The sequence below is a fragment of the Harpegnathos saltator genome, unplaced genomic scaffold (genome assembly GCF_003227715.2).
Source record: "Harpegnathos saltator strain DR-91 unplaced genomic scaffold, Hsal_v8.6 scaffold243, whole genome shotgun sequence".
NCBI lineage: Eukaryota > Metazoa > Arthropoda > Insecta > Hymenoptera > Formicidae > Harpegnathos > Harpegnathos saltator.
This window is the reverse complement of record NW_020230032.1, coordinates 62,921-88,984: the sequence shown is the minus strand read 5'-3', so window position 1 is coordinate 88,984 and position 26,064 is coordinate 62,921. Positions and strand designations below refer to the sequence as shown.

The following is a 26,064-nucleotide window of genomic DNA, read 5'->3' as shown; positions in this document are numbered from 1 at the left end:
CTTTTTAATTATAACAGCGCAAAGTTTGGCGTTTTCTACGCCCAGTGCGGCCTATAGATGCTCCGCGGCAAGCTGTGTGCGTAGGGGCTGAGCGATAACGCGGCTCGCGCTGATCGTCGCGCGGCGTCAAAGCGCCAAGGCGCCATCGCGACAGTCAGCGTGAGACGCGTTATCGCTCAGCCCCTATGCACACAGCTTGCCGCGGAGCGTCTATAGGCCGCGATGGGCGTGGAAAACGCCAAACTTTATGCAGTTATTACTAAAAAACTATTACGATTTTCACATTATAGTACAGGACTTTTTTGTTCCTCTCACTTAGTTCTATATCCCTACGGAGCCCGTGTCCCAAAGTTCTGAGACACCCTGTGTACAAATGAGGTCGATGTCTTTACATTCAAGGAATTGTAATTTTGTTTGAAATTAAAATTTTTTCCTACCATTTTCAGATTTGGAAGTATGAGTTTCACCCTTTCAAACGCACCATAACTTTACTCTATTCGCGAAGTAAACTCAGAAAACAGTAGTTTGCACCATATCATGCTCAGAAGAAGTATATTAGGCACTGTTTTTTATGCTTCGGTTAAAAAGAAAAGTGCTGCTAAAGCCACCAAAATGATTTCTTTCGATCTAGGTAAAGGTGCTGTGACCCATAAAATATGTAAAAGATGATTTCAAGAGTTTTAAAGTGGTAATTTTAAACTTAATGATGCAGAACGTAATGGAGTGCTGAAAAAAATGGGAAGCGTGTAATCAGAGCAGTTATTGAACGAAAATCCTTATCAATCGTAGCAGAAGCTTGCTGAGAGACTGATTGTAAATCATCAAGCTACCTCCGTTCTTTTAAAAAGGCTTGACAGAATATAGAGGGCAGGCTATCATGCGCTCAGCCTGAAAACAACGTCTTGACATGACAATGTTTCACAATTCAAACAAAAGGACATACTTCACAAAATCGTGATCAGGAATGAAAAAGCATTATTGCTTTTATTGATTGAAACCACAATCTTTTTACCGAAATAGAATTCGCCAGCTACACAAAAAAATGAGAGGAATTTGTTGAAAATAATGGGGATTATTTCAAAAATTCATATGTTTGTCGTTTTTTTATAAATAAACATTAAAATTCTATCTATTTTATAGGTTTTCAAAACAATTCTTCTTGTCAATCTTCACGATACATTTTATCATAATTTATAAATTTGTTAAATTCAATGAAATTTCCGAAGCGGTACATGAAACATGATATTTTCTATATAGTTTAGTATCAGTTGTTCAAGATTACCAACAATAACAAAATATGCTATTACTTGACAAAATTCTTCGTACGTAATCAATCTAGTGTCAAGGTGTTTTCGTTAAAACGTAACTTATTGTTGCTTGGTTTGTATTTATATTTCTCGTGTTTTGCAAATCTTTATATCAAAAGCTCTATTTATGCTGCGTACGGTAATAAGCAATGAGCACTAGGAGTGAAAATATCAAATACAGAATATATATCCACTTAGGTAAGACATTGAATTTCTTATATCCGTGTTATACTTCTTACATTAATATCAACATTAAGTAACAATATTATGGAACAATGATCCCATATTAATACATATTTCCATATTAAATTATATTTTATATTCTCATATCAACATATTCCCATATTAAATTATATTTCGATGTGCGCCGCTTTTGTGCCATTTGAATCCTTTATTACCGATCATGATCAATCTTTAAATATGGACCTGCAATATTGCTCGGATGTTCCGTATTATAATGAATTACTAGAATCACTGGTTTATAACTCACGGCCAACTCGATATATCATAAATTTTGCAATAAATATGAATTTTAATATAGCTTACACCTGCGATATAACTAGTATTACGATCAATATTGAACATCTAACTAGAGACATAAGTTTATGCACGCTTATAGATTGCATATCATTAAAAGTCTGATAAGTCTAAAGACTGTAACTACCTCCTCATTTGAGAACTACGCATTAACTGGCTATCGTTATTGCAAACATTCGCAGATTTTGAATTTGCAGTTTGATAAAATTATAGCTGCCGGAATTTATAACTTAACAATTCACTTCAACATTATTTATTCTCCTCGAAATGGTATAATAAAATGTGAGTACAAGAAAGATGGAACAAATTTTGAGAGAATAAGGTAAGAATTTGCGTAAATCATTAAATATATTGTTAACAGTTGTACGTAAACATTTTTTTCTATTGATTCAAATGTCATGTTGGTTATGTTGGTTTATATAGTTATTATGAAGAAAAATCAGAAGTAAATCCGTTTAATTCAATACTTTATTGTAAAATAAATATATATCGATAAAATATTCGTCGATAATCCCTACGTCAGTATGTAAATCAATTAAAAATAATCATAACTACGAAAACAAGCATTTACATAATTTGTATTTGTATACCAACCTCTTTCCAGTATTGGCATACATATAATTTAAATTTAGTATAATTTTATGTAACCATACGCAGACAATATTAATACAGGTTATTCCATAAGACGATACGAGGAATTCATAACATGAAAATATAGGGCGAATTAAGACAAACATAAAAGTCTTATATCTTTTTGCGGTATTAGCGATAATTATCGAGTTATTAATTATAAAAGTCTAATAAGTGAGTATGCGCCGAGATGATATTACGAGGGTTGCCTTTTATATTTCGGGAATAGAGAACAAAAAAAGGAAATTAATCATCGTACATGGGTTTATTGTTTTTCAAAATATTCTCTATGAAGATCAATACACTTTTGCATGCGCTTGAACCAATTTTCGAAGCACTTTTTCCACTCCGATTGAGGTACCTCCAAAACATGCATTTTGAACGCATCAACCGCTTCTTCAGGCGTCGAAAAACGTTGACCTCGTAATTTATTTTTGATTTGCAGGAATAAAAAGAAGTCATTGGGTGCCAAATCAGGGCTGTACGGCGGATGACCTATCAATTCGACTTTTTCAGTTCTCAAAAAGTCTCTTGTTTGAATCGATGTGTGAGAGCTCGCATTGTCCTAGTGGAGAATGATGCGTCTTCGGCGGTTGGTTTCCCTTATTTTTCCGAAGACTTCTGACAAACAAATGGTTGTGTATCATTCAGAATTGACCGTCCGACATTGCACTAATGGTACAGTTGCCACATGTCTGATTTTTCCAAAAAAACAGGCGACCATTTGCTTCGAAGTGCTTCGTGCGCGAACAACTTTTGTTGGATTTGGCTCATCTTGAAAGACCCATACAGTCGACTGCTGTTTACTTTCGGGCTCATACGCATAGATCCATGATTCGTCACCTGTTACAATATCATAGACGTGTTTTGAAGCACCGCAATCGTATTTCTTGACCATTTCTTTCGACCAATCGACACGAGCCTTTTTTTGAGCGATTGTTAAATTATGTGGGATCCAACGCGAACAAATTTTTTTGACAGCCGAATGTTCATGCAATATTGAATGTATGCTGGTCCCACTAATGCCCAAGGATGCCTCAATCTCACGATAAGTCACATGACGATCTTGCAATATCAGTTCACGCACAGCATCAATGTTTTCTGGAACAACAACCGATTTTGGACGACCTTCACGAAATTCATCACTAAGCGAACTACGGCCACGATTGAATTCCGTATACCATCGATATATAGTGGTTTTTGATGGTGCTTCATCGCCAAAAGTCGAATTAAGTTCATCGATGCACTATTGTTGAGATAATCCACGTCGAAAGTTGTAAAAAATAATCGCACGGAAATGTTCACGACTTAATTCAATTTCTTGGCCGACATCAATTTTTCATGTTACTGTAAACAACACAAATGGCGCATGGACATCAAAACGTTGTGAGTAAGTATACTGACAGAAAGTCGAACTTTACGTTAGGGACGTCGGTTGTCAGATGGCAGCACCTGGATCGTCCATTCCCGAAATATAAAAGGCAACCCTCGTAGAAGAGTCACTCGGACTTAGCGTAGTCCTGTCGATCCAGCCTAAACCAGCCAGCGTGCGGCGAGACACAGGAGCTGCAAGATAAGACACGAACAGTGGCACGTTGTCCTTCCTCTCATCACATATCGACAACAGTAAGATCGACATCTGGATCGACTGGTCCGTGTAATAACGCGAGTGTATGTATTCTTCTCCAATCATCTATCTCGTTGCGCGCTCATTCGTCAAATTTCTATAATTAATAACTCAATAATTATTACGAATATCGCAAAACAGTTGTCTCTACGAGTTCTTTGTAGCGATTTATCGGACATTCTGTATAATTTATATATCAGGTGTAGTAAAAAGAAATCCATTATTTTTCCAATAGATGGCTTTAGTTATCTGTATCTCGCGTTGTATAAGTCCGATCGGGTTCCACTGGATGGCGTTAGAAAGATGAGATTTCGTACTAAAAAAACTTTTCTGACAGTTTTGTGATTAGTTGACTCAGTTTTGTTTGAGCGCGCGTCAAAGATGGACACTAGCAAAGAGAAAATACGCTTTAGTTTACAGTTTTTCTTCGATAAAGGCGAAAACGCAAGCTAGGCGGCTGAAAATGTGAATAGTGTTTATGGTCCTGATACTGTAACAGCCAATCACGCGCAATTTTGGTTTCGTCGATTCCGTTCCGGTAATTTCGATGTCAAAGATGCACCACGCACTGGAAGGCCAATTGTCGAAAATATCGATAAAATCATGGACATTGTCGAGTCCGACCGTCATGTAAGCACTGTTTCGATTGCCCAAGAGCTAAAGATTGCACAAAAAACCGTTTGGAACCATTTGAATAAGGCTAGATACAAAAAGAAGCTCGATCTATGGGTGCCACACGAGTTAACGCAAAAAAACCTCATGGACCGAATTTCCATCTGCGAATCGCTGCTGAATCGCAACAAAATCGACCCATTTCTGAAGCGGTTGGTCACTGGTGATGAAAAGTGGATCACTTACGATAACGTCAAGCGAAAACGGTCGTGGTCGAATCGCGGTGAGCCGGCGGAAACGGTGACCAAGCCAGGATTGACGGCCAGGAAGGTTTTGCTGTGTGTTTGGTGGGATTGGCAGGGAATTATCTACTATAAGCTGCTCCCCTACGGCAAAACTCTTAACTCGGAACTGTACTGTCAACAATTGGACCGTGTGAAGGAAGCAATCGCCCAGAAGCGGCCAGCTTTGGCCAATAGGAGAGGAAGTGTGTTCCATCAGAACAACGCCAGGCCACACACATCGATAGTGACTCGCCAGAAGCTCCGGGAGCTTGGTTGGGAGTCGTGTTGTGTCCCGCGCATTGATTGTGCGAGCAAGCGGAGCAAGCGGTGTCGATTCCACGGAATTAACGCGACTAGTAATTGTACCGGGGTTTCGGAGCTTATCGATTCCCGAAACCGAATAAATCGCAGTACCGCTTAGAATACCGCATTCTTGTGTTTTCTCACCCGTTTCCGAATTCCCGCCAGAACCCATCCCGTCTACCGACAATAATTCCCATAGAGCTACCGGGTCCGTCGAACTCTCGCGTCGTGGCCGACCGTTAATTATTTCTTTTTCGTGTTGGTGATCGGTGCGGCTATCCGCACCTGGCGCCCAACACTTTTGTGCGAGTACGAACGGCCGGGGCGCGTGGGCCAACGGCAAAGAAGATAACGTCGCAATATATAAGTTATGTTTCTCTTGGACGCTTTTGTATTGATAAAATTACAAAAAGACATGCGCTAAGTGCACATGAGAGCGAAGCGATTTTGTGTGAGAAACTTAGATCCACTTTTTTACTTAGGTATACATCAGTTAACATTTGTCATTTGAAACTTGTCTAATTATTTATAAAAATACTCAGATAATTATTTAAAGTTTGATTTAAATGTTTCAGTTAAATGATACATATGTGACATCCATATATTTGTAATAACGCTTCGACTGAAGATCTCTTATTTAACTCTGAATTCAAATCTGAATATCTTACTAGAGACAATTTTGAATTTGCAACTATTAATACAAGTCTTAAGGTAAAAGCACAGGCTTTTGCATAACACATAATACATAACACATAAGAGAATAAACCAATTAGTTTTCTTCATTTCCCTCCTCAGGACAGAAATGACGAACTCTGATTGGTTGATTTTCTTATGCGTTGTATATTATGCATTATGCAGAAGTCTGTGCTCTCGCCCTTAGAGTTAGATACGCATAATATATTAGGTGCGCAACTAAGTTCTCGCTGTTTTTTTGATGAAAATGCAACTTTATTGTGAAAAAATGGTTACAAATGAATCATTCAAAATATTGCCCATCACTAGCGACAACTTTTTCTCATCTTTCTGGCAGAGCTCGAATACCGTCACGGTAGAAGTGTTCGTCTTTTGAGGCTATCCACGAATCAAGCCATTTTGAGATGTCTTCATATGAGCGGAACTGCTGATTAGCCAGACCATGTGCCATCGAACGGAACAAGTAATAATCGGACGGCGCAATATCTGGGGAATATGGCGGGTGGGGTAGGACTTCCCATTTGAGCGTTTCTAAGTAGGTTTTAACGGGTTTGGCAACGTGAGGCCGAGCGTTGTCATGCTGTAGAATCACTTTTTCGTGCCTCTGCTCGTATTGTGGCCGCTTTTCGCGCAGTGCTCGGCTCAATCGCATCAATTGAGTTCGATACCGTTCCCCAGTGATGGTTTCGTTCGGTTTCAACAGCTCATAATAAATAACACCGCCCTGGTCCCACCAAATACACAGCAAAACCTTCGCAGCGTGAATATTCGGCCGAGCCGACGACGTAGAAGCATGACCGGGTAGTCCGCATAATTTTGTTCTCTTTGGGTTGCTGTAATGAATCCATTTTTCATCACCCGTAACGATGCGATGAAGAAAACCCTTCCTTTTTTGCCGCTGGAGCAGTTGTTCACATGCGAAAAAACGACGCTCAACGTCTCTTGGCTTCAAATCATAAGGAACCCAAGTTCCTTGTTTTTGAATCATTCCCAACGCATGCAATCGCTTGGAAATGGCTTGGCGGGTAACTCCTAATGCTGAAGCAGGCTCTTTTTGCGTTTGGCACGGATCCTCATCGAGCAATGCCTCCAATTCAGCGTCTTCGAAGGTTTTTGGCCTTCCTTCACGCGAACGGTCGTCAACATCGAAATCACCGTCTTTGAAGCGACGGAACCAATCACGACACGTTGTTTCACTTAGAGCAGCATCTCCGTAAACTTTTTGGAGTTCTCGATGCGCTTCAGCCGCCGTTTTCTTCGAATGAAAGAAGAAAAGCAACACTTCCCGCAAATGACGATTATTTGGCACAAAATAAGACATTTTCACACAACCAAAAGTATATGAAAACAAAATCACTAATGTGTCAAAGCGGTTTGTTTACCATATGTCTAAGCTTGGTTCATGACGTTTTGGTTATGTCACAATCGACCAGCACTTACTACTGGAGCCATCTCTTGAAAAACAGCGGAAACTTAGTTGCGCACCTAATACTTAAGGCTTGTTTTAATATTGGAAGTACAAATTAGTTCGGTCCGCTTTTTGTGTTAAAAAATGTATTTATTTCAAAACAACATGAATGAACATATCAATTAAAGTATTTTCCATCGCTAGCTACTATTTTCTCCCATTTCTCAGGCAATTTTCGAATTTCATCTCGAAAAAATGACTCGTCTTTTGAGGCGATCCAAGTTTGGAGCCAATTTTCGATTTCTGCGAAAGAAGTGAACCGGTGACCCGCCAAATCGTGCTGCATCCTTCGGAACAATCAGTAATCAGAAGGAGCAATGTCCAGAGAATACGGCGGGTGCGGTAAAACATCCCATTTGAGCGTTTCCAAATATTTTTTTACAACTTTTACGACATGAGACCGAGCGTTGTCATGAAGAAGAATAACTTTATCATGTCTTTGCTCGTATTCCGGCCGCTTTTCCGGCTCGTATCCAGGTCTCAACGGCTTGTTGAGTCACTCCCAATGATTCTGCAAGCTCCTCTTGCGTTTGACTCTGATCTTCTCCGAGTAATGCCTCTAATTCATTGTCCTCGAATTTTTTTGGCTGTCCAGAGCGAGGCTTGTCTTCAACGCTGAAATATCCATCCTTGAAACGTCGAAACCATTCCCTACATGATTTATCAGTTGGAGCAGCGTCACCATAAACTTCAATAAGCATTCGATGGGCTTCAGCTGCATTTCTTTTCTTCGAATTAAAGCAGAAAATTAAAACCTCCCGCAAATGCTGCTTGGTTAACACAAAATTCGACATTTTCAACACTGTAAAAAGCAAGGTTTTTGTATGAAACTCAAAGCGATATAAACTGAATATTATTGGCAGATGTCTAATCTCTTTGAAACCGCCAAAATCGGCAGTCACTATGAACCATTCATAACAGCCGAAGCCATCTTTTGAAAACGGACCGAACTAATTTGTACACCTAATATCATAATTTTAAAGTTGTCTAGTAAAGTATTCATATTCGAATTCAGAGTTAAATGATTACTAATATATTATCTATTACAAGTGCAGAGATTTCAGGATGTACAATAACGATTAGGTATGTATGTATGTATTTTTTTATTGTTTTCCCTCAGGAATTACAATTCGCTTCTCCCTCTATCGCCGTCTTACACTTTACATCCGCGTCTCTCTCCTCCTAGCCCTGCCACACACGCACACACCCCTCTCTCCTATCTACTTACTTGACTTACATACTACTTATTTTTACTTTTAACTTATTTCTAACTTACATCTATCTTACTTACTACTTATCTCTACTTAAATCTACTTATTATCTATTTTGGACCTTCCGCTTCCGAACCTTCCTTTCTCTCTCCCCCCACTCGGTTTCTGCCCCCTTCCTCCATCCTTTTATCCTCTTCATCCACTCCTCCCCCTCTCCTCTTTCACCCAACATCTCCACTATCTCTGCCCGACCCACTTCTTCCCCTCCTTCCCACCTCATACATTCCTTCCATACGTGCTCCCATGTCTCTTCTTCCTTCTCGCACACCCTATTTCCTTTTCTCTTCCTTCTCCCAATACTCTCTCTCTTATTTCATTTTTTATCCTGAATCTCCATACCCTCCTCCATCTCCCTTCTGCCCATTCCTTCTCTAAGTATTCCGGTATCCCTTCTCCTTTCACATACTTGTACCATTTATTGTACCTCGATTCCTTTATTCTTTTCCATCTCTCCTTCCATTGCAGTTCACTATCCTTTTTTTCCACCTCTTCATATTCCATTGTCTCCCATATTTCTTCCCCTATCTCTCTCTCCCTCATGAACTCCCTTCTCTCCTGTTCCCACTTTCCTAATACCCTCTTCCGCTTCTACTTCTCCTTCATTTCCTGCCAACATTTCCTTGCCACCTCTCCTCTCTCTCCCTCTTGCAGCTTCCTCTCGAAATTCTATGCTCTCTTCCCTGCTCTCCCCCTCATCTTCTCTCTCCCCGTCTCCTCCCTTACCAAGTACCCTGGCGTTCTTCCTTCTGTCCCCATTGTCCATCTTATCTACCTATCGTGTGTCCCTTCTAATTCTTTCCTTTCCTTCCATCCCCATACCTCTGCTCCATACCCCATCACCGTCCATACCAGCGTACCATACAACCATAGTTTTCTCTTCCAGTCCCATACCCTCTTCCTTATTCCCCATACCACTCTCATTGCCACCGCCGCCTTTCTATTCCTTTCTCTTATCTGCCCGTCTTGTCCTCCATTACTCTGTACTATATATCCTAGATATTTATATTCTTTTACTTCTTCCAATCTTTTTCCCTTCCATCTCCATTCTCTCTTCTTTTTCCTTCCCCCTTCCTTTCTGAACCTCATTACCTTTGTTTTTTCCGTATTCAGTTCTAATCCTTTCCTTTCTAGGTATTTCTCCAATCTCGCTATCATCGCCCTCATCTCTTTCTCTTCCTCTGCCATCAACACGACGTCGTCTGCATACGACAGCGTATATACTTTTTCCTCTCCTACCTTAACCCCTCCCCATTTTCCCTTTTGCATCTCCTCCAAGTCTGCTATCAATATGTTAAATAATATCGGACTCAATGGACATCCCTGTCTAACTCCCTTCGCTATCCAAAACTCTTCTCCTATCTCCTCCCCCACTCTCACCCTGCTCTTTATTTCCCTTATTACTTCTTCTGCCCTATTCACCAATCCCTCTCTTACTCCTCTTTCCCTCATTGCCTCTATCAATTTGCCTCCGCGCTCTCGATATTTTTCTCTCCTCGGAACGAAAAATGAGATGCAGGTCCCGAACGCACGGCATCCCGTCGCCACCTAGTACGCTCTCCTTCTTTCATGGTGGATCCCCCTTCGGCGCGTTGCAAAACGTGTCCAAGCGCCCGGGGGCAGCCAAAATATGGCGTCGACCCCGGGGCTTATTTCTATTATTTGCATCGGATAAGGAGGGGCAACGGTGGAGGCCGGCATACATGGACAGCAGGTCTTAAAAGGATAGCAACCTTTGACTTTGAGAGACTGTCAGCTTGTACCACCAGGTACAAGTAACAATGCCTCTCTCTGTAGTCGCCATGCGCTCGGGATAGCACTAGAGATGTCGCTTCCGAACGACATCTCTCAACGTTATCTGGGGAGGGGAGAGTGTCGTGAGCGTGGAGCGTCAGATAGCTCAGTGGTCTAGAGCAGTCGCCCGGCAAGCGAAAGACCCGGGTTCGATTCCCGGTCTAGCGACTACCGCGCTCTCGATATTTTTCTCTCCTCGGAACGAAAAATGAGATGCAGGTCCCGAACGCACGGCGTCCCGTCGCCACCTAGTACGCCCTCCTTCTTTCATGGTCAAACGCCGCATTTAAATTTACAAACATCGCTATCAATTTCCCTCCTTTCTTTCCTAGTTGTCTATTGATCAGGTAGTTCAATACGTACATATCAACTGATCCTATCCCCTTGCTGAAACCTGCTTGACTCTCTGACAGTAGTCTTTTCTCTTCCACCTCTTCCCTCACTCTTTCTGCTAACATTGCCGTGTAGATCTTGTATAACGACGGCATCAATGTTACCCCTCTATATTCCGTTACCTTCTCTCCTTTTCCTTTCTTCCTTATCGGTATTATTATTCCTTCTTTCCAATCCTCCGGCCACTCCTCTCCTTCCCATACCCTTCTGCATACCTCCCATGCCCATTTCTCTATTTCCTCCCCTCCATATTTCCACACCTCATTTAGTATTCCATCTTTTCCCATCGCCTTCCTTCAACTTCCTTATTACCTTTCTTATCTCTTCTCTCTCTATTTCCTCTTCCCTCTCATTTCCCCCCTCCTTGCTTCTCCTCTCACTATTCTTCTCTCTACTCCTAACATTCTCATGAAATGCTCCTTTCATTCCCTCATTTTTATCAATTCATTTATTCTCTTCCCTCTGCCCCTCTCCCTTCTCACTATCTCCCACACTTTCCCCTCTGTTTTTGCCTCCTTCGCTTCTTTCTCCCATCTTTCTCTCTCTTCCTCCCTCTTTCTGTCACATAACTTTTTATATTCCCTTTTCTTTTTCCTATATTCCTCACCTCCCCTCCCTTTCCTCTTCTCCACTTCCTTAGTTCTCTTCTCACCTCTCCCTTCCTCTCCTTACATTTTTTATCCCACCACTCCTTCCTGTTCTCTTTTCCTCCTTCTTTTCCTTCCTCTCCCTTTTTTATCACCTTCCTTATCCTTTCTTCCATCATCCTTATCTCCCCCCCCACTCTTTCTCTTCCCCTTTGTATCCTTCCCATTTCCCTTAAAAATTTTTCTATTCCTTCCTTATCCCATCTCCCCCTACCGGGCCTTTCCTTCCTTCTTCCTTCCTTCTTTCTCCTTTCTCATTCTCCCTTTATCCATATCCCATTGATTGATGGTCTGAATTTACATCCTCCCCTATTTCTATCTTCTCTATCTCCTCTATTACCTCTTCATTTCCCAGAGCATAGTCAACTACTGACTCTCCCCTCCCCTCTGCATGTGTGTATTCTCCCCCTTCATCCCCTTTCACTCCTCTGTTCAAGATGACCCATCCCCTTTCCTCTATAATGTGCACCTTCCCTCTCCTTCCCTCCTTATTTACCGTTTTGTCTTTTGAGCATCTCTCTTTTCCTCCTCTTCTCCAATCCTCCCTTTCTCTCCATCTCCCTTCCTCTCCGGTCCTTGCATTAAAGTCTCCCCCTATTACTGTCCTACTTTCCTCTTCCCTTTCTTCCAACCATTTCTTTATCCCCTCCATTTTACTTTCCATATCTCCCCTCACATATAGCCCAATAATTCTCCATTTTTCCTCCCCATTCTTATCACCTTTTTCATCCTTCCTTCCTGTTCCTCCTCTTCCTCCTCTATCATTCCTATTTCTCTCTTTATCCCCATTAGCATCTCTCCACATGCTCTTCCTTTTTGCTCCTTCTTTTCACTGTTTGTATCTTCTGAATTCCTTCGGTAACCGTCCTCTCAGTTTCTCCCATCCTTTCTCGTCCACCCATGTTTCCATCATCATAACCACATCCTATTCCTTTATTCTCTCCCAAAACTCCTTATCCTTATTCCACAGTCCTGCCACATTCCAGAACATCACCTTCCATGTTTTCCACTCCTCCCTCTTCCCTCTTTCCTCCACTACCTTTCCTTTCCCCCTCTTCCCCTTGTCCCCTTCCTCCTTCTCTGTTCTTGTTTCTCCTTCACTGTCCTTTAATTTTTCTTCTTCTTCATCCCATCTCCAGCATTTCCCTTCTATCTGTATCCTTCCATATTTTATTCATACATTTCTTCCTTTCCCCCTCTTTTCCCTTGCTATTTTTTCAATATTCCATCTCATTTTCCTCTCTTTCCATGTTAGGTCGTCCTCCACCCTTATTCCCTTTTCTTTTATCTCTTTCCTTCTTCTCATTATCTCCCTTTTTCCTTCCATCCTTTCTACTCTTATTATATCTCTATTTCTCTCTCCTTCCCCTTTCTCATCTTTTTCAACTCCTTCACCTCCGTCTCTATTCCTAGTTCTCTTATCATTTCCCTCAACCTCTCCCCTTCTCCTCCCTTTATATCCCTTACTATTATATTCCTCCTTCTCTCCTTTCTCTCTCATTTCCATCTTCCGCTCTATTTCTTCATTCTTTCTTCATTCTATTTCATTCTTTCATCTGTTCTTTTCTCCTTTCTCTCCCCTTCTATCTCTTCCATTTCTCTCTCTTTCCTTCTCCTATTTTCCCCCTCTAACCTTTCTATTCTTTCTCTTAATTCCTCTCTATCTCTTTCCCTCCCCTCCATTTTCTTTTTCAGGTCTTCTAATTCCCTTCTTATCTCCTCCCATTGTCCTCTCACCTCTTCTCTCAGCATTTCTTTCATCTCCTTTAACCTCTCTCTCATTTCCCTCTTCCACTCCTCCTTTATTCTCGTCCACCATACCATTTCTCTCCCCCCTTTCTCCCCCTCTCCTTTTTGTAGTGACCTCATCATTCTTCTCCTATTTTGAATGCAAACTGTTGTCCCTCTTGCCCTCCTCCCTCTTCTCTCTCCTCCTTGTCTCTTTCCTCTTTCTCTCTCTTCCTCTTCCAAATCTCCTCCGTCATGTTCCTCGACCAATCCCTTCTCTCTCTTTCCGCCCCTCCTCCCTTACCCTTCTCCTCATCCATCTTCATTCACCGCTCGGCCATTCGCCTTTCTTATTTTATTTTATTCCCCGTCTCTCGCGCCCGACCTTCTAGTTCCTTCCTAGTTACTATCTCCCTAGCTTTTTCTTTCTCATCTACCAATCCCGCCTCTTCTCTTCCGTCTGGTGTATTTTCCTATCCTATTTCCTTCTTAACCCAACTTTCCACTCGTTTATATTCCTAAACTCTTGGTCTCCTCTCCTTGCTTTCCTCTTCCTAACCTCTCTTCCTCTGTCCCTTTTTTCCCTTCATTCCCTCCTCCCCTATCTTCTCTCCCGTCCTACCCACACTCCCTCCTCCACTTCTTCCCCTAGCTCCCTTGCCCCTCTGCTCTCTTTTTCCGATCCCGTTTTCTCTCTCTTTCAACCACTCTTTCACGCACTCTCTTTTCACCACACTTTCACTTTCACTCCGGAAGCGGAAGTCCTGAACCAATGATGATTAGGTAAAATATTAAATTAATACATGGTAATATCGAATTAATAATATATTTTATTTTCAGGAGATGGAGACTATCTTCTACATATTTTAAATGTAACATATATATATTTTATATGTATAATTAAAAATTGAATTAAAAATTTATGGCTTCGTAAATAAGTGTTCCCCGCGTCCTCTCCTGCGGCCTGTACGGCGTTATCTCCAGGCACGCTGCCATCTTTTTGGATCTGTAATTATAAAAACGTTATTATAAATATCATTGTCATATTTCTACTATATAAAAGGTCGATAAATATGTAATAATAAATACTTACTTTGTTTCTCTGCTTGCTCCGATTGTTGGAGTTAGTGGCGGTGGTTCCTTTATTTTCGCTCTTAATATTTTGATTTCTTCTTGCAATTTTAAAAGTTGAGCTGCTGCCTCCATTTGGTCCACTGCTTCGAGTAAATCTTGTTCCTGAAAAATTTAAGAACGATTACTTATAGATAATCAATTGATTCATAAACATGTTCACTGTAAACTGATCTAGCAAAATATGATTATATAAGAAATTTATTGGAATATAAAGTACAATAAGTCGATGTACCAGGTGTATCGGTAATTCCTTTCCAGTTTTTTCGCTAAAGAAAACACGTTATTTACAATGGATAGTTAAAATATATTTATTCAAAGTATTGGCCATTTGATTCTATACATTTTGCCCATCTCTCAGGCAATTTATGGATGCCATTCCAAAAGAACTGTTTCTCCTTTGAGCTAAACCATTCGTCGAGCCATTTTTTAACTTCTTCGAAATCGGCGAAGTACTGCTCTGCAAGCGCGTGCCCCATCGATGCGAAAAGGTGGTAGTTGGATGGAGCCAGGTCTGGAGAGTACGGCGGGTGCGATAAAACTTCCCATCCAAGTGATTTCAACACTTCTTTGACTGGTTTTGCTGTATGAGACGGCGCGTTGTCATGCTGCAAAATCATCTTATCATGTCTTTGAGCGTATTGTGGACGTTTTTCGATCAATGCACAGTTCAAATTGATCATTTGTTGTTGGTAGCGATCAGTATTAACTGTTTCTCCAAGTTTCAACAGTTCATAATATACGACACCAACCTGGTCCCAGACACAGAGCATGGTCTTGTGACCAAAGCGATTTGGCCTTGCAATCGATGGGCCGCCTTCGCCAGGTGATAATCATGATTTTTTCACTTGGGATTTTCGAAATAAATCCATTTTTCATCACCCGTTACTATTCGATGCAGAAATGACTTCCTTTCATACCTTTGAAACAGCATTTCACTGACGATTTTTCGATTTTCCAATTGCCTGTCATTCAATTCATGTGGCACCCATTTTCCCATCTTTTGGATCTTTCCCATCGCTTGTAATCGTTCACAAATTGCTACTCGGCTCACATTCAACTTTTCTGCCAATTGTTTTTGAGTTTGTGTTGGGTCTTCATCCAATAACTCCTGCAATTCCGCATCTTCAAACGTTTTCGGCCTACTAGGACGTTTTTTGTCTTGAACGTTGAAATCACCACATTCGAATTGTCGAAACCACGTTTCACATGTTCTTATGGTTGGAGCATACTCACCGTAAGTCTCTACCAGCAAACGATGACTTTCAGCGGCTTTTTTCTTTTGATTAAACAAGAAAAGAAAATGCGTGCCGCAAATGCACGTTTTCAGGCACAAAACTCGACATTTTCAAAAAATTATTAATCTATAACGCTGTTATTTTGGCGGAACGTAACTTGTGTAGTTTTGAGGTTAATGTCAGTAGAATAAAATGACATATGTATCAAATCATAACATTGCATACTTATGGCTAGTGACATCTGTTACAAAAACCGGAAAGTAATTACCGACATACCTGGTAAATCTTGTAATAATACAAAATGTATTACAAATAATAATATAATTATTCCAATTCCTATTAATGATTTGAAAAAGAAAAGTTATAAGCTTCAAGATTTGATTAATGTTACGTTCTCACATTGGTATCAATCGTTTAATAAATCATGTGAACAATGTGCAGGAAACGATATGTTGTTTAAAAATGAATTAATATTGACACAAAAAATAACTGTTATACGTATAATATTATTTTCGTTACAGGGTGATAAATTGATAAAAATACCTACAATTAATATATACGTTGTTTCAACAACTAAAGTATTAATAGCTGGCCAATTTTATAAAGTTATGGATGCCATATTTCATCATGGATCAAGTACTGATAATAGTCATTATATAAGTATTTGTAGAGAAGGGACTTCTAATGTATGAATCGAAGCTGATGATATGCAAATTAATGAAAGACAATGGCCAAGAGGTGCTAGAAACATTTATATACTTTTCTTAAGGGAAATTGATAAATAATAAATAATACAGGCTGCGTACGGTATTTGAGGACAAATTGACATTAAAACTAATTTGTTCATATTTTTTGCAAAATTTATTATAATTCCATGAAATTTTTACATGACGTTAATTGACTCCTAGACTATACAATTATTCAATAAAATCCCCATTACTGGCAATAACGGACTCAATCCGGAGTCTGAAACGATTGCATGCACGAATCAAATGCTCTTTGTTCATTTTGATCATTGTTATTGTTATAGCATCCTTCAGTGATGAAATATTATTATGAGGATGTTTATTGGTCTCCTGCTCAACTACGCCCCATACGTAATAATCCAGGGGATTAAGGTCTGGGGAGCTAGGTGGCCATAAGTTTGGGGTAATGTGTTCATAGAAATTTTCGGTCATCCAATCTTGCGTTGTCATGGCTTTGTGTGAAGGAGCAGGGTCTTACTGGAATATGTATGGTCTATCCCCACGTACACTATTAATCCAGGGTTTCACAACTTTCTAAAACCTCGATGTAGGCGGCAGCATTCACCCGGAGCCCCTGACAAAGAAGTGGGGTGGCATAACATGTCCTTCGTTGCTCACAACTCCTAAAACCCTAACAGTTGCTGGAACCATAACAGTTGCTAACCATAAAGTTGCTGGAAACTTCGTGTGCATAACACGGGGAACCTCTGTAGGATGTGAGTATAACCACCTGTCATTTCTCCAATTGATTTTTTGGTCTTGGTCGAAATTCTTTTCGTCAGAAAAAAACCACAACATGTTAGGAACTTCAGAGTGCTTAAGCTTGTTCAAAAGACATTTTCCTCGGATAAGTCTATTCCCGAGTTTGTGCCGACATTAACTGTCCTCTGCGCATAACGTAGGACGTATAGCGGAGGTCTTCGTGGACAACTCGACAGATTAGGCTTTCAGAGACATTCAGGTCCCTCGCAAAGGCCCTCATGGACTTTGAAGGGCTTTCATCAACGATCTCTTGCACTTGTTGGACAAATTCTGTATTTCTAGTAGTATCCGAACGTTCCTCATGTTTTTTGCGTTTTGCAACAGTTTCTACATCGCCAGCTGATGTTTCCAATTCACGACGAACCTTATGTACGAATGGTCGGGCGCAATTGAGAAAATTCGAGATTTCTAAATCGGTGTGTTTCGCGCATATAACGACGATAACTGCATATCTCTTCATTTCTTGCGTTATTTTATAGTCCTCCATTGATGATCTGACAAGAAAAAAAACAAACAAAATTGTTCTCCAGAAATTACATTCACATATATAAGTGTCCTCAAATACCGTACGCACCCTATATATACAAATAATAAAATATATAGATAATAATATGTTTTATAACAACATAAGTAAAGAGGACCATCAGATAATATATGCCAAAAAATACGACGGGGGTGGTGATGGGACCTCTTCTCTTTAATAATAATAGTAATAATATTAGGAGTACAAATAAGTTTCCGCCGTTTGACAAAAGATGGCCCCACCAGAAGGTTATGTTGAAATTGTCAGATGTAAAACGTAATATCGTAAGTTTGGACATCTAGTAATAACATAACCTTGAAGTATTAGTGACTCCGTATCAGCATCACATAATTTTTTTCGTGCGAAAATGTCAAGTTTTGTGCCGAATAAACGTCATTTGCAGGAACTTTTGATTTACTTCTTTAATTTGAAGAAATCTGCAGCTGAGGCGCATCGATTGCTTGTAGAAGCATATGATGAGACTGCTTTAAGTGAGAGAAGTTGTTGTGAGTGGTTTCAAAAGTTTAAAAACGGTGAGTTTGATGTGGAAGACAAAGAACGTAGTGGAAGGCCGAAAGTGTACGAAGACACGGAATTGGAAGCATTATTGGAGGAAGATTCGTGTCAAACGCAAGAAGAACTTGCACTTACATTAGAAGTGACTCAACAAGCAATTTCACATCGTTTAAAATCGTTGGGAATGATTGAAAAACAAGGAAATTGGGTTCCATATGAACTGAAGCCGAGAGACGTTGAACGCCGATTTTGCACGTGTGAAATGCTGCTTGCCAGGCATAAAAGAAAGGGTTTTTTGCATCGTATAGTCACTGGTGGTGAAAAATGAATCCACTACGATAACCCAAAGAAGAGAATATCATAGGGACTACCTGGCCATGCTTCAACATCGACAGCCAAACTGAATATTCATGGACAAAAACTCATGCTGTGTATTTGGTGGGATCAGCTTGGTGTCGTGTATTATGAGTTGCTCAAACCGAGCGAAACCATTACAGGAGCTCTCTACCGAACACAATTAATGAGATTGAGCCGAGCACTCAAGGAAAAACGTGCCCATTACTACTCCAGACACGACAAAATTATTCTCCTACATAACAACGCTCGGCCACATGTTGCAAAACCGGTCAAAACCTATTTGGAAACACTTAATTGGGAAGTCCTATCCTACCTGCCGTATTCACCAGACATTGTCCCTTCCGATTATCACTTATTCCGGTCGATGGCACATGGCCTGTCTAAGCAGCGCTTTACATCATATGAGGATACTAAAAATTGGATCGATTCGTGGATAGTCTCAAAAGATGAAGAGTTCTGCCGACGTGGTATCCGAATGCTGCCAGAAAGATGGGAAAAAGTAGTGGCTAGTGATGGACAATATTTTGAATAAAACTCTTATGTATCGGTAATGTACCGTTCTTTCACAATAAATTCCTAATTTTTTATAGAAAACGGCGGAAACTTATTTGTACTCCTAATAATAATAATAATAAATAAATATATCTACATATAAACGTAAATATATGCATACATATACATATATATTTGTAAAAAAACAGATGTGAAATCTAACCAAAATTACTTTAAAAAAAAAAAGTAAAAAAAGGCGCCAAGTACACGCGTCCAAGCGCCCATTTGTTTCGCAAAAAAAAATCCGTTGAAAAAAAATTGATTTTTAAAAAATTGTTTTTAATATTACAAAGAAATAAAGACGAAGATAATAGTTCTCGGATATATAATTAACCGTTCCATATAGAAAATCCCGTAAAGGACTAATTCTAAAAACAAATTCCAAAAGAACGTTATAAAAAATAAAGATAAAGATAATTATATTATCTCGATTCGACAATGTCCATAATTTTATCGATATTTTCGACAATTGGCCTTCCAGTGCGTGGTGCATCTTTGACATCGAAATTACCGGAACGGAATCGACGAAACCAAAATTGCGCGTGATTGGCTGTTACAGTATCAGGACCATAAACACTATTCACATTTTCAGCCGCCTGGCTTGCATTTTCGACTTTATCGAAGAAAAACTGTAAAATATAGCGTATTTTCTCTTTGATAGTGTCCATCTTTGACGCGCGCTCAAACAAAACTCAGCCGACTAATCACAAAACTGTCACAAAAGTTTTTTTAGTACGAAATCTCATCTTTCTAACGCCATCTAGTGGAACCCAATCGGACTTATACAACGCGAGATACAGATAACTAAAGCCATCTATTGGAAAAATAATGGATTTCTTTTTACTACACCTGATATATATATATATATATATACAGGGTGTCTGATAGCTGATCATGCAGACGAAAGTTGTAAATAGATTGGGTGTAGCCGAGAAGAAAAGTCATGTACCATAATGTCAAATTGGCAATAGTTATCGAGTTATTAATTAAAACATGTGAGCCAACGAGCGCGTAGAGAGCAGAGGGCGGCCGCAGTAAGCACGTAGACATTTGATACAGGCGGAGTCAGTGAGTGGCGGTAGGCAAGCGCGCGCGAGGGGCAACGTAAGCGACAAGAAGCGATCGCGCGCGACGAGGAGCGAGCGAGCTTTTTCTTTATAGCTTTTTCATTATAGCTCGCTCGCTCCTCGTCGTTCGCGCTCGCTCGCTCGCCTCTTGTCGCTTGCGCTCGCTCGCTCCTCGTCGTTCGCGCTCGCTCGCTCCTCGTCGCGCGCGATCGCCTCTTGTCGCTTACGTTGCCCCTCGCCGCACGCGCTTGCCTATCGCCACTCGCTGACTCCGCCTGTATCAAATGTCTACATGCTTACTGCGATCGCCCTCCGCTCTCTACGCGCTCGTTAGTTCACATGTTTTAATTAATAACTCGATAACTATTGCCAATTTGACATTATGGTACATAACTTTTCTTCTCGGCTACACCCAATCTATTTCCAACTTTCGTCTGCATGATCAGCTATCAAACACCCTGTATATATAATACAGGGTGCACGATTTATCTGAAGACATTGAAATATCTCGAGAACTATGCATTGGATAAAAAAAAGTGGTTAATGAAAGTTGTTAGTCTCGAAGGGGGACATCCAATGATACCAAACTCGACCTCCCACCCCACCCCCTGGGGGTGAGGGTTGGGGGCAACTTTGAAATCTTAAATGGAAACCCCCATTTTTTATTGCAGATACGGATTTTACGCCACAAAATACGTAAATTTTGTCCGAAACTTTTTTTTTTATTCGTGATAAATGGCGCTGTAATTGCAAAAAATTATATTTTCCGCAATTCTCCAGAAATGATCACGGGAAGTATTAGACCGTGATTACAATGGTCGGTGGAATGGCAGAGGTGGCCCGATTAATTGGCCTGCTAGGTCGCCTGATTTGACATCGCCGGATTTCTTTCTGTGGGGTTACCTAAAAGATAAGGTTTATCAACAAGTGCCAAAAACTCGTGAAAACACAGTAGAACGCATAAGAAACGCTTGCGCTGAAACTCCCGCAGATATGCTTCTATCCTGTGTACAGTCATTTGAAAAAAGGATCAATAAGTGTATTGAAGTTGAAGGTAAAAAATTCGAACACTTACTCTAATTAATTGAACAGTGAGAGGCAAGGGGACTCACATTAAAAAAGCACCCCGATCTGTGAGAGGCAAGGGGACTCAAATTAAAAAAGCACCCAAAGGGAACATAAAACTACTACGTCCTCGTCGTTGTTCCTGTGTAACGCTAAAAGTAGTTTCTCGGAAAGATTCAACGCTATCTATCACGAATGAAAAAAATTGTTTCAATAAAAATTTCACGTACAATCTAATTCTGCAATGAAAAATGTGGGTCCCCATTTGAGATTTGAACGTTATCACCCACCCTACCCCGAGAGGATGGGGGGGAGTAACTTTTATTATGTTCTTTAAAAATATTGAACAGGTATTTTTTATTTCTCAATCCAATGATCATTTCTGGAGAATTGCGGAAAATATAATTTTTTGCGATTACAGCGCCATCTATCACGAATCAAAAAAAAAGTTTCGGACAAAATTTACGTATTTTGTGGCGTAGAATCCGTATCTACAATAAAAAATGGGGATTTCCATTTAAGATTTCAAAGTTGCCCCCAACCCCCACCCCCAGGGGGTGGGGTGGGAGGTCGAGTTTGGTATCATTGGATGTCCCCCTTCGAGATTAACAACTTTCATTAACCACTTTTTTTTATCCAATGCATAGTTCTCGAGATATTTCAATGTCTTCAGATAAATCGTGCACCCTGTATATTAATATTCAAACATATATTAGTAGTCAAGAGCATATACGAGGGTTGTCCCAAAAGTAATGCACAGCACGCTCTAGCGGGCATTGTAGGCAACGTAGACAGCTGATCGAAGCGTCAGTGTGTAGATTGAAGTCTTAAGACCACGTTAGTATCATATGGTAGTGGGATTCGTTTAAAGGGAAAATGCCAAAAATTCGGAAAAACAACGAGAACAGTCCGTCGGGTTGGATTTCAGCAACAGAGCAACGTGCGTATATTCGCAGCGAAACAGTACGCGGTAAAAAAGTGCCCGAAATCCATGCCGCGTTAAAAGAAGCGTATAGAAGGTTTACTGTGAATCGTAGCACAGTACAGAGGTGGCACACGAAGTTTCGTGAAGGTCGAACAAGCATCGAAGACGATCCGCGCGCGGGGCAGCCGTCTACTGTAACAGCTGACAACACAAACGCTTCAATTATTGCAACGTTGCTCGATGAAGACCGGAGAATCACAGTAAGAGAAATCGAGGCGGAGACAGGAATCTCGAAAACGAGCGCGCATCGCATTTTAACATAGGTGCTAGGCAAACGAAAGGCGGCGCGGTGGGTACCGCACTTCTTGTCAGCTAAACAAAAAGCAACACGTTCGGAAATTGCGCACGAATTGCTTGCTTGTTATGAAAATGAAGGTGAAACCTTCCTCGATCGCATCATCGCAATTGATGAAACCTGGATACGTGACTTCGAGCCCGAACTGAAGTCTCAGAGCGACGTTTGGAAGAGTCCAGGTTCGCCGAGAGCACAAAAAGTTCGTCGCCAACAGTCGAAAATGAAAGAAATTATGATCTTTGCCTACGATAAACAGGGCGTAATCACCACAGATCAAGTTCCGAGGGATACTAGTGTCACTGGAGCATACTACAAAAATTTTCTTCAGAATGTCTTGCGCCCAAAAATCCGTAAACTGCGTCCAGGAATGTTGCAAAGTGGTGTGTTGATTTTGCACGATAATGCACGCCCGTACATCGGTGCACCGATCATCGAACTTCTCGAAAAATACGGCTGGGAACGGCTCCGCCACCCAGCTTATAGTCCTGATCTGAGCCCACCTGACTTCGATCTCTTTCCCAAGATGAAAGAACCCCTTCGGGGGGTGCGTTTTCCGACGCTGGAAGTGCTCCGAAGAGAAGTGACCCGACAGATTCGGATGCTCAATAAGAACGGGACGCTGAATTCAAGCACTTCCGCGCCGCTGGCAAGCGTGCATTGATAAAGGAGGAGATTATATTGAAGGCCTGTAATCACTTGTATCTTCTTCAATAAATATTTTTTTAGTTAGAGCCAACTGTGCATTACTTTTGGGACAATTCTCATATTAGTAGTCAAGTACTATTAACTCCGTAAGTTTCGTTCCAAATCGTTTCCCGGTCGATGCGTCCTCCCCTTGTCAGTCTTGAGATGAAAATTGATATATATTTTAGTTGCAATGAAATTTACGACAAGGTACAAGAGACATCATACCTTAGGAAACAACCAAGGGACAAACTAACATATAAATTAGAGCTTTACCGCAATAACATTATGCACACAAAAGCACGAGTACATACAGCCAACGACAATTGAAGAAAAAATTGTTCAAGATTGAGATATTTCTACTTCAATAAAATTTATGACAAGGTATAGGAGACAACACTTCTTGAGAAGCTATTCAGAGGCCAACTAAAATAATAAATTAGAACTAGAAAACGATATTATGCCTAGAAAAGCTCAAATCGTTGAACAGTCTCAGTTCAGGAATAGAAATTCTCAAAGATTTTAAGATTTCAATTGCGATAAAAGTTAACAATAAGGTATAGCTGACAGCATATATTAATAAGAAACATTTGAAAGATAGGCTAAATTAATAAATCAGAACTACATCACGACGATATTATATATAGACAAGTGCAAGTCTGTATAATTAGTGAGAACTTAGAGAAAAGATATTAAATATTATATACAAATCTGCATTTGAAGAATACATGTAGTAATTTATGACTACATAATTATTACAAAAAATGAATAAATCTATCATATGATCCAATTTGAATGTTTGTTTTCCACCCTTTTATATGGTTGCAGACCATTTAACTTGCTACATCAATGTTTCATTATAGGGACAGAGTTAACCCCCAAATTTTATATTCTTTTAAAATACATTGTATATGTATATATATGGGTCATTCCACGTCAGAACGGTCACCCTCTTAACCCAAAATTGTATTGAACTAAATCTAATTTTTGATCCACTAAAATTTAGCTTAAAGCTTCTAGTTTTCGATGCCATGTGGTGATTTTTAAAAATGTCAAATAATGACCTTGATTTCGTCGATCAAATAAAAAATGGTGAGTTTTCCTTATTATTTCCTTACTCAAATCTTTGCTATTTCTTGCACATAATGTACAAAAGTCGTTTTAAATATAATTTTGCCTCTGAATCCGAATATGAAATAAAAAAACCAAAATTATGTTTTTGCAAAGAAATATTGGGTCTGGGAAAAAGTTTGTGGCGTTTTTCTAGTAAAATTCAACTGGTTTTCTTATAGTGTGAAAATGAATTTATTTAAACCAAATATGCTCCATTATTATCGGCAGTATTTCGTCATTTTTCGGGTAGAGCCATGATGCCATCGGTGAAGAACTTCTGTGGTTCTGGTTGAAAAACTGAATCAAGTGGTTTTCACAGGCTTCTTTTGAAACCAGCTTAATTCCATTGAGAGAATTCTGCAGAGATCGGAACAAGTGATAGTCAGAGGGTGCTATGTCTGGACTATACGGTGGATGCATCAAAACTTCCCAACCAAGCTCTCGCAATTTTTGACGGGTCATAAAAGAAGTGTATGGTCGGGCGTTGTCATGATGGAAGACAACACCTTTCCAAATTTTTTCACAAGTCTGCGCAGCGTTCTTCCCTTTGTCGTAATAATATTGCAAAATATAACGCAATTTTTCATTACTTTTCTCCATTTTCAAACGCAAACAACTTTCCAACCACTGCACCAATTTCGATGTATATACACTCAAAATAATGCTCGAAGTGTCACCTTTCTAACAAGCGTTTAGTAGTGTCGCTGCGATCTGTGTTTCCTGAGTTATTTGCAATTGACGCCATCTATCGGGAAAAACGCCACGAACATTTTCCCAGACCCAATATTTAGTTTTTATTGGTATCCACTTCTGAAAGATGAAAATAATGTTATTATTTTTAATAATGCTTTCTTCTCTTGTTAATACATTTCTATAACATTAACAAGTTATCGTATTTCGTATAGCTGCTGTATTATTTGTCACGATCATTTTTCAATGATTTGTTATGAAAAAACTTTCTGCGTTTATAGGTAAAGACTGTCTAAATATTATGTTCCAAAGCCCACATTACTTTTTCCTTTTTCATTTTTATTTTTTGTTTTTTTATATATTGTTTTTTTATTTTTTTTGTATTTTTTGTGTTGGTTTTATTTTTAAATTATTATATACATTTTTATTATTTTTAATGTAAAACAGAAATTTAATGCCCCTTTATTGTTCTATCATCGGAATCATGAATTAAACATGAAACAAAATTGCTTTTTTTTATAACGCGAGAACTAATGTTTATCTCATAAAGAAAAAGTTATACCTTCAGGACTAGAAGAAAATCTCTTAATAAGTAAGTTTTTATCTGCTACTGGTATGAATGCGTGTTGTTTTTATATGTTACGAATAAGTTTTGCGTTTTGAATTCTATTTCGAAGAGCTGTTATTACTATTTTATGTTCTTTGTCACTAAAATATAAAATCTTAATATTTGAAAATTTGTTTTCTGCCCAAGCAAACAAGGTCTCAGGAGTTAAAATAGGAGATGTTGCTGGAGCTTGGAGACTAGCTCGTACTGCTTCTCGTTTAAAAGATGCACCTACTCCATCACAACCTCCTTTTCCATGTGCAGTAGCATGGAAATGCCATTCCGTTGGCACTCCTAAATCCTCGTTGTGATGTAACAAATTACACATTTGGAAGCGATTTTTAAAATGCTACTTGGCACCGTCAGTAAAATAGATAATTTTTTTAACTGCATATTTATTTCTTAATTCATTTATGATCAGCTTTTGGGAGATGTGTACAGC

At 39.7% G+C, this 26,064-nt stretch overlaps 2 protein-coding genes and 1 non-coding gene across 3 annotated transcripts; 2 read left to right on the top strand and 1 right to left on the bottom strand.

The window, feature by feature from the left end:
• The first annotated feature begins 10,618 nt into the window (after window positions 1-10,618).
• TRNAA-GGC (transfer RNA alanine (anticodon GGC)) lies at window positions 10,619-10,691 on the top strand. Its single transcript has one exon. It is a non-coding gene; the product is annotated as a tRNA-Ala (tRNA).
• Window positions 10,692-10,771: 80 nt separating this feature from the next.
• LOC112588552 (uncharacterized) lies at window positions 10,772-11,203 on the bottom strand. The gene has a single exon (XM_025298859.1). The coding sequence runs from the start codon at window positions 11,201-11,203 to the stop codon at window positions 10,772-10,774; it is 432 nt and encodes a 143-aa protein (XP_025154644.1).
• Window positions 11,204-22,124: 10,921 nt separating this feature from the next.
• Window positions 22,125-23,189, top strand: LOC105190474 (histone-lysine N-methyltransferase SETMAR). The gene is made up of 2 exons (XM_025298868.1): window positions 22,125-22,433; window positions 22,497-23,189. Exons 1-2 carry the CDS (start codon window positions 22,125-22,127, stop codon window positions 23,187-23,189), a joined length of 1,002 nt encoding a protein of 333 aa, XP_025154653.1.
• Window positions 23,190-26,064: the final 2,875 nt, after the last annotated feature.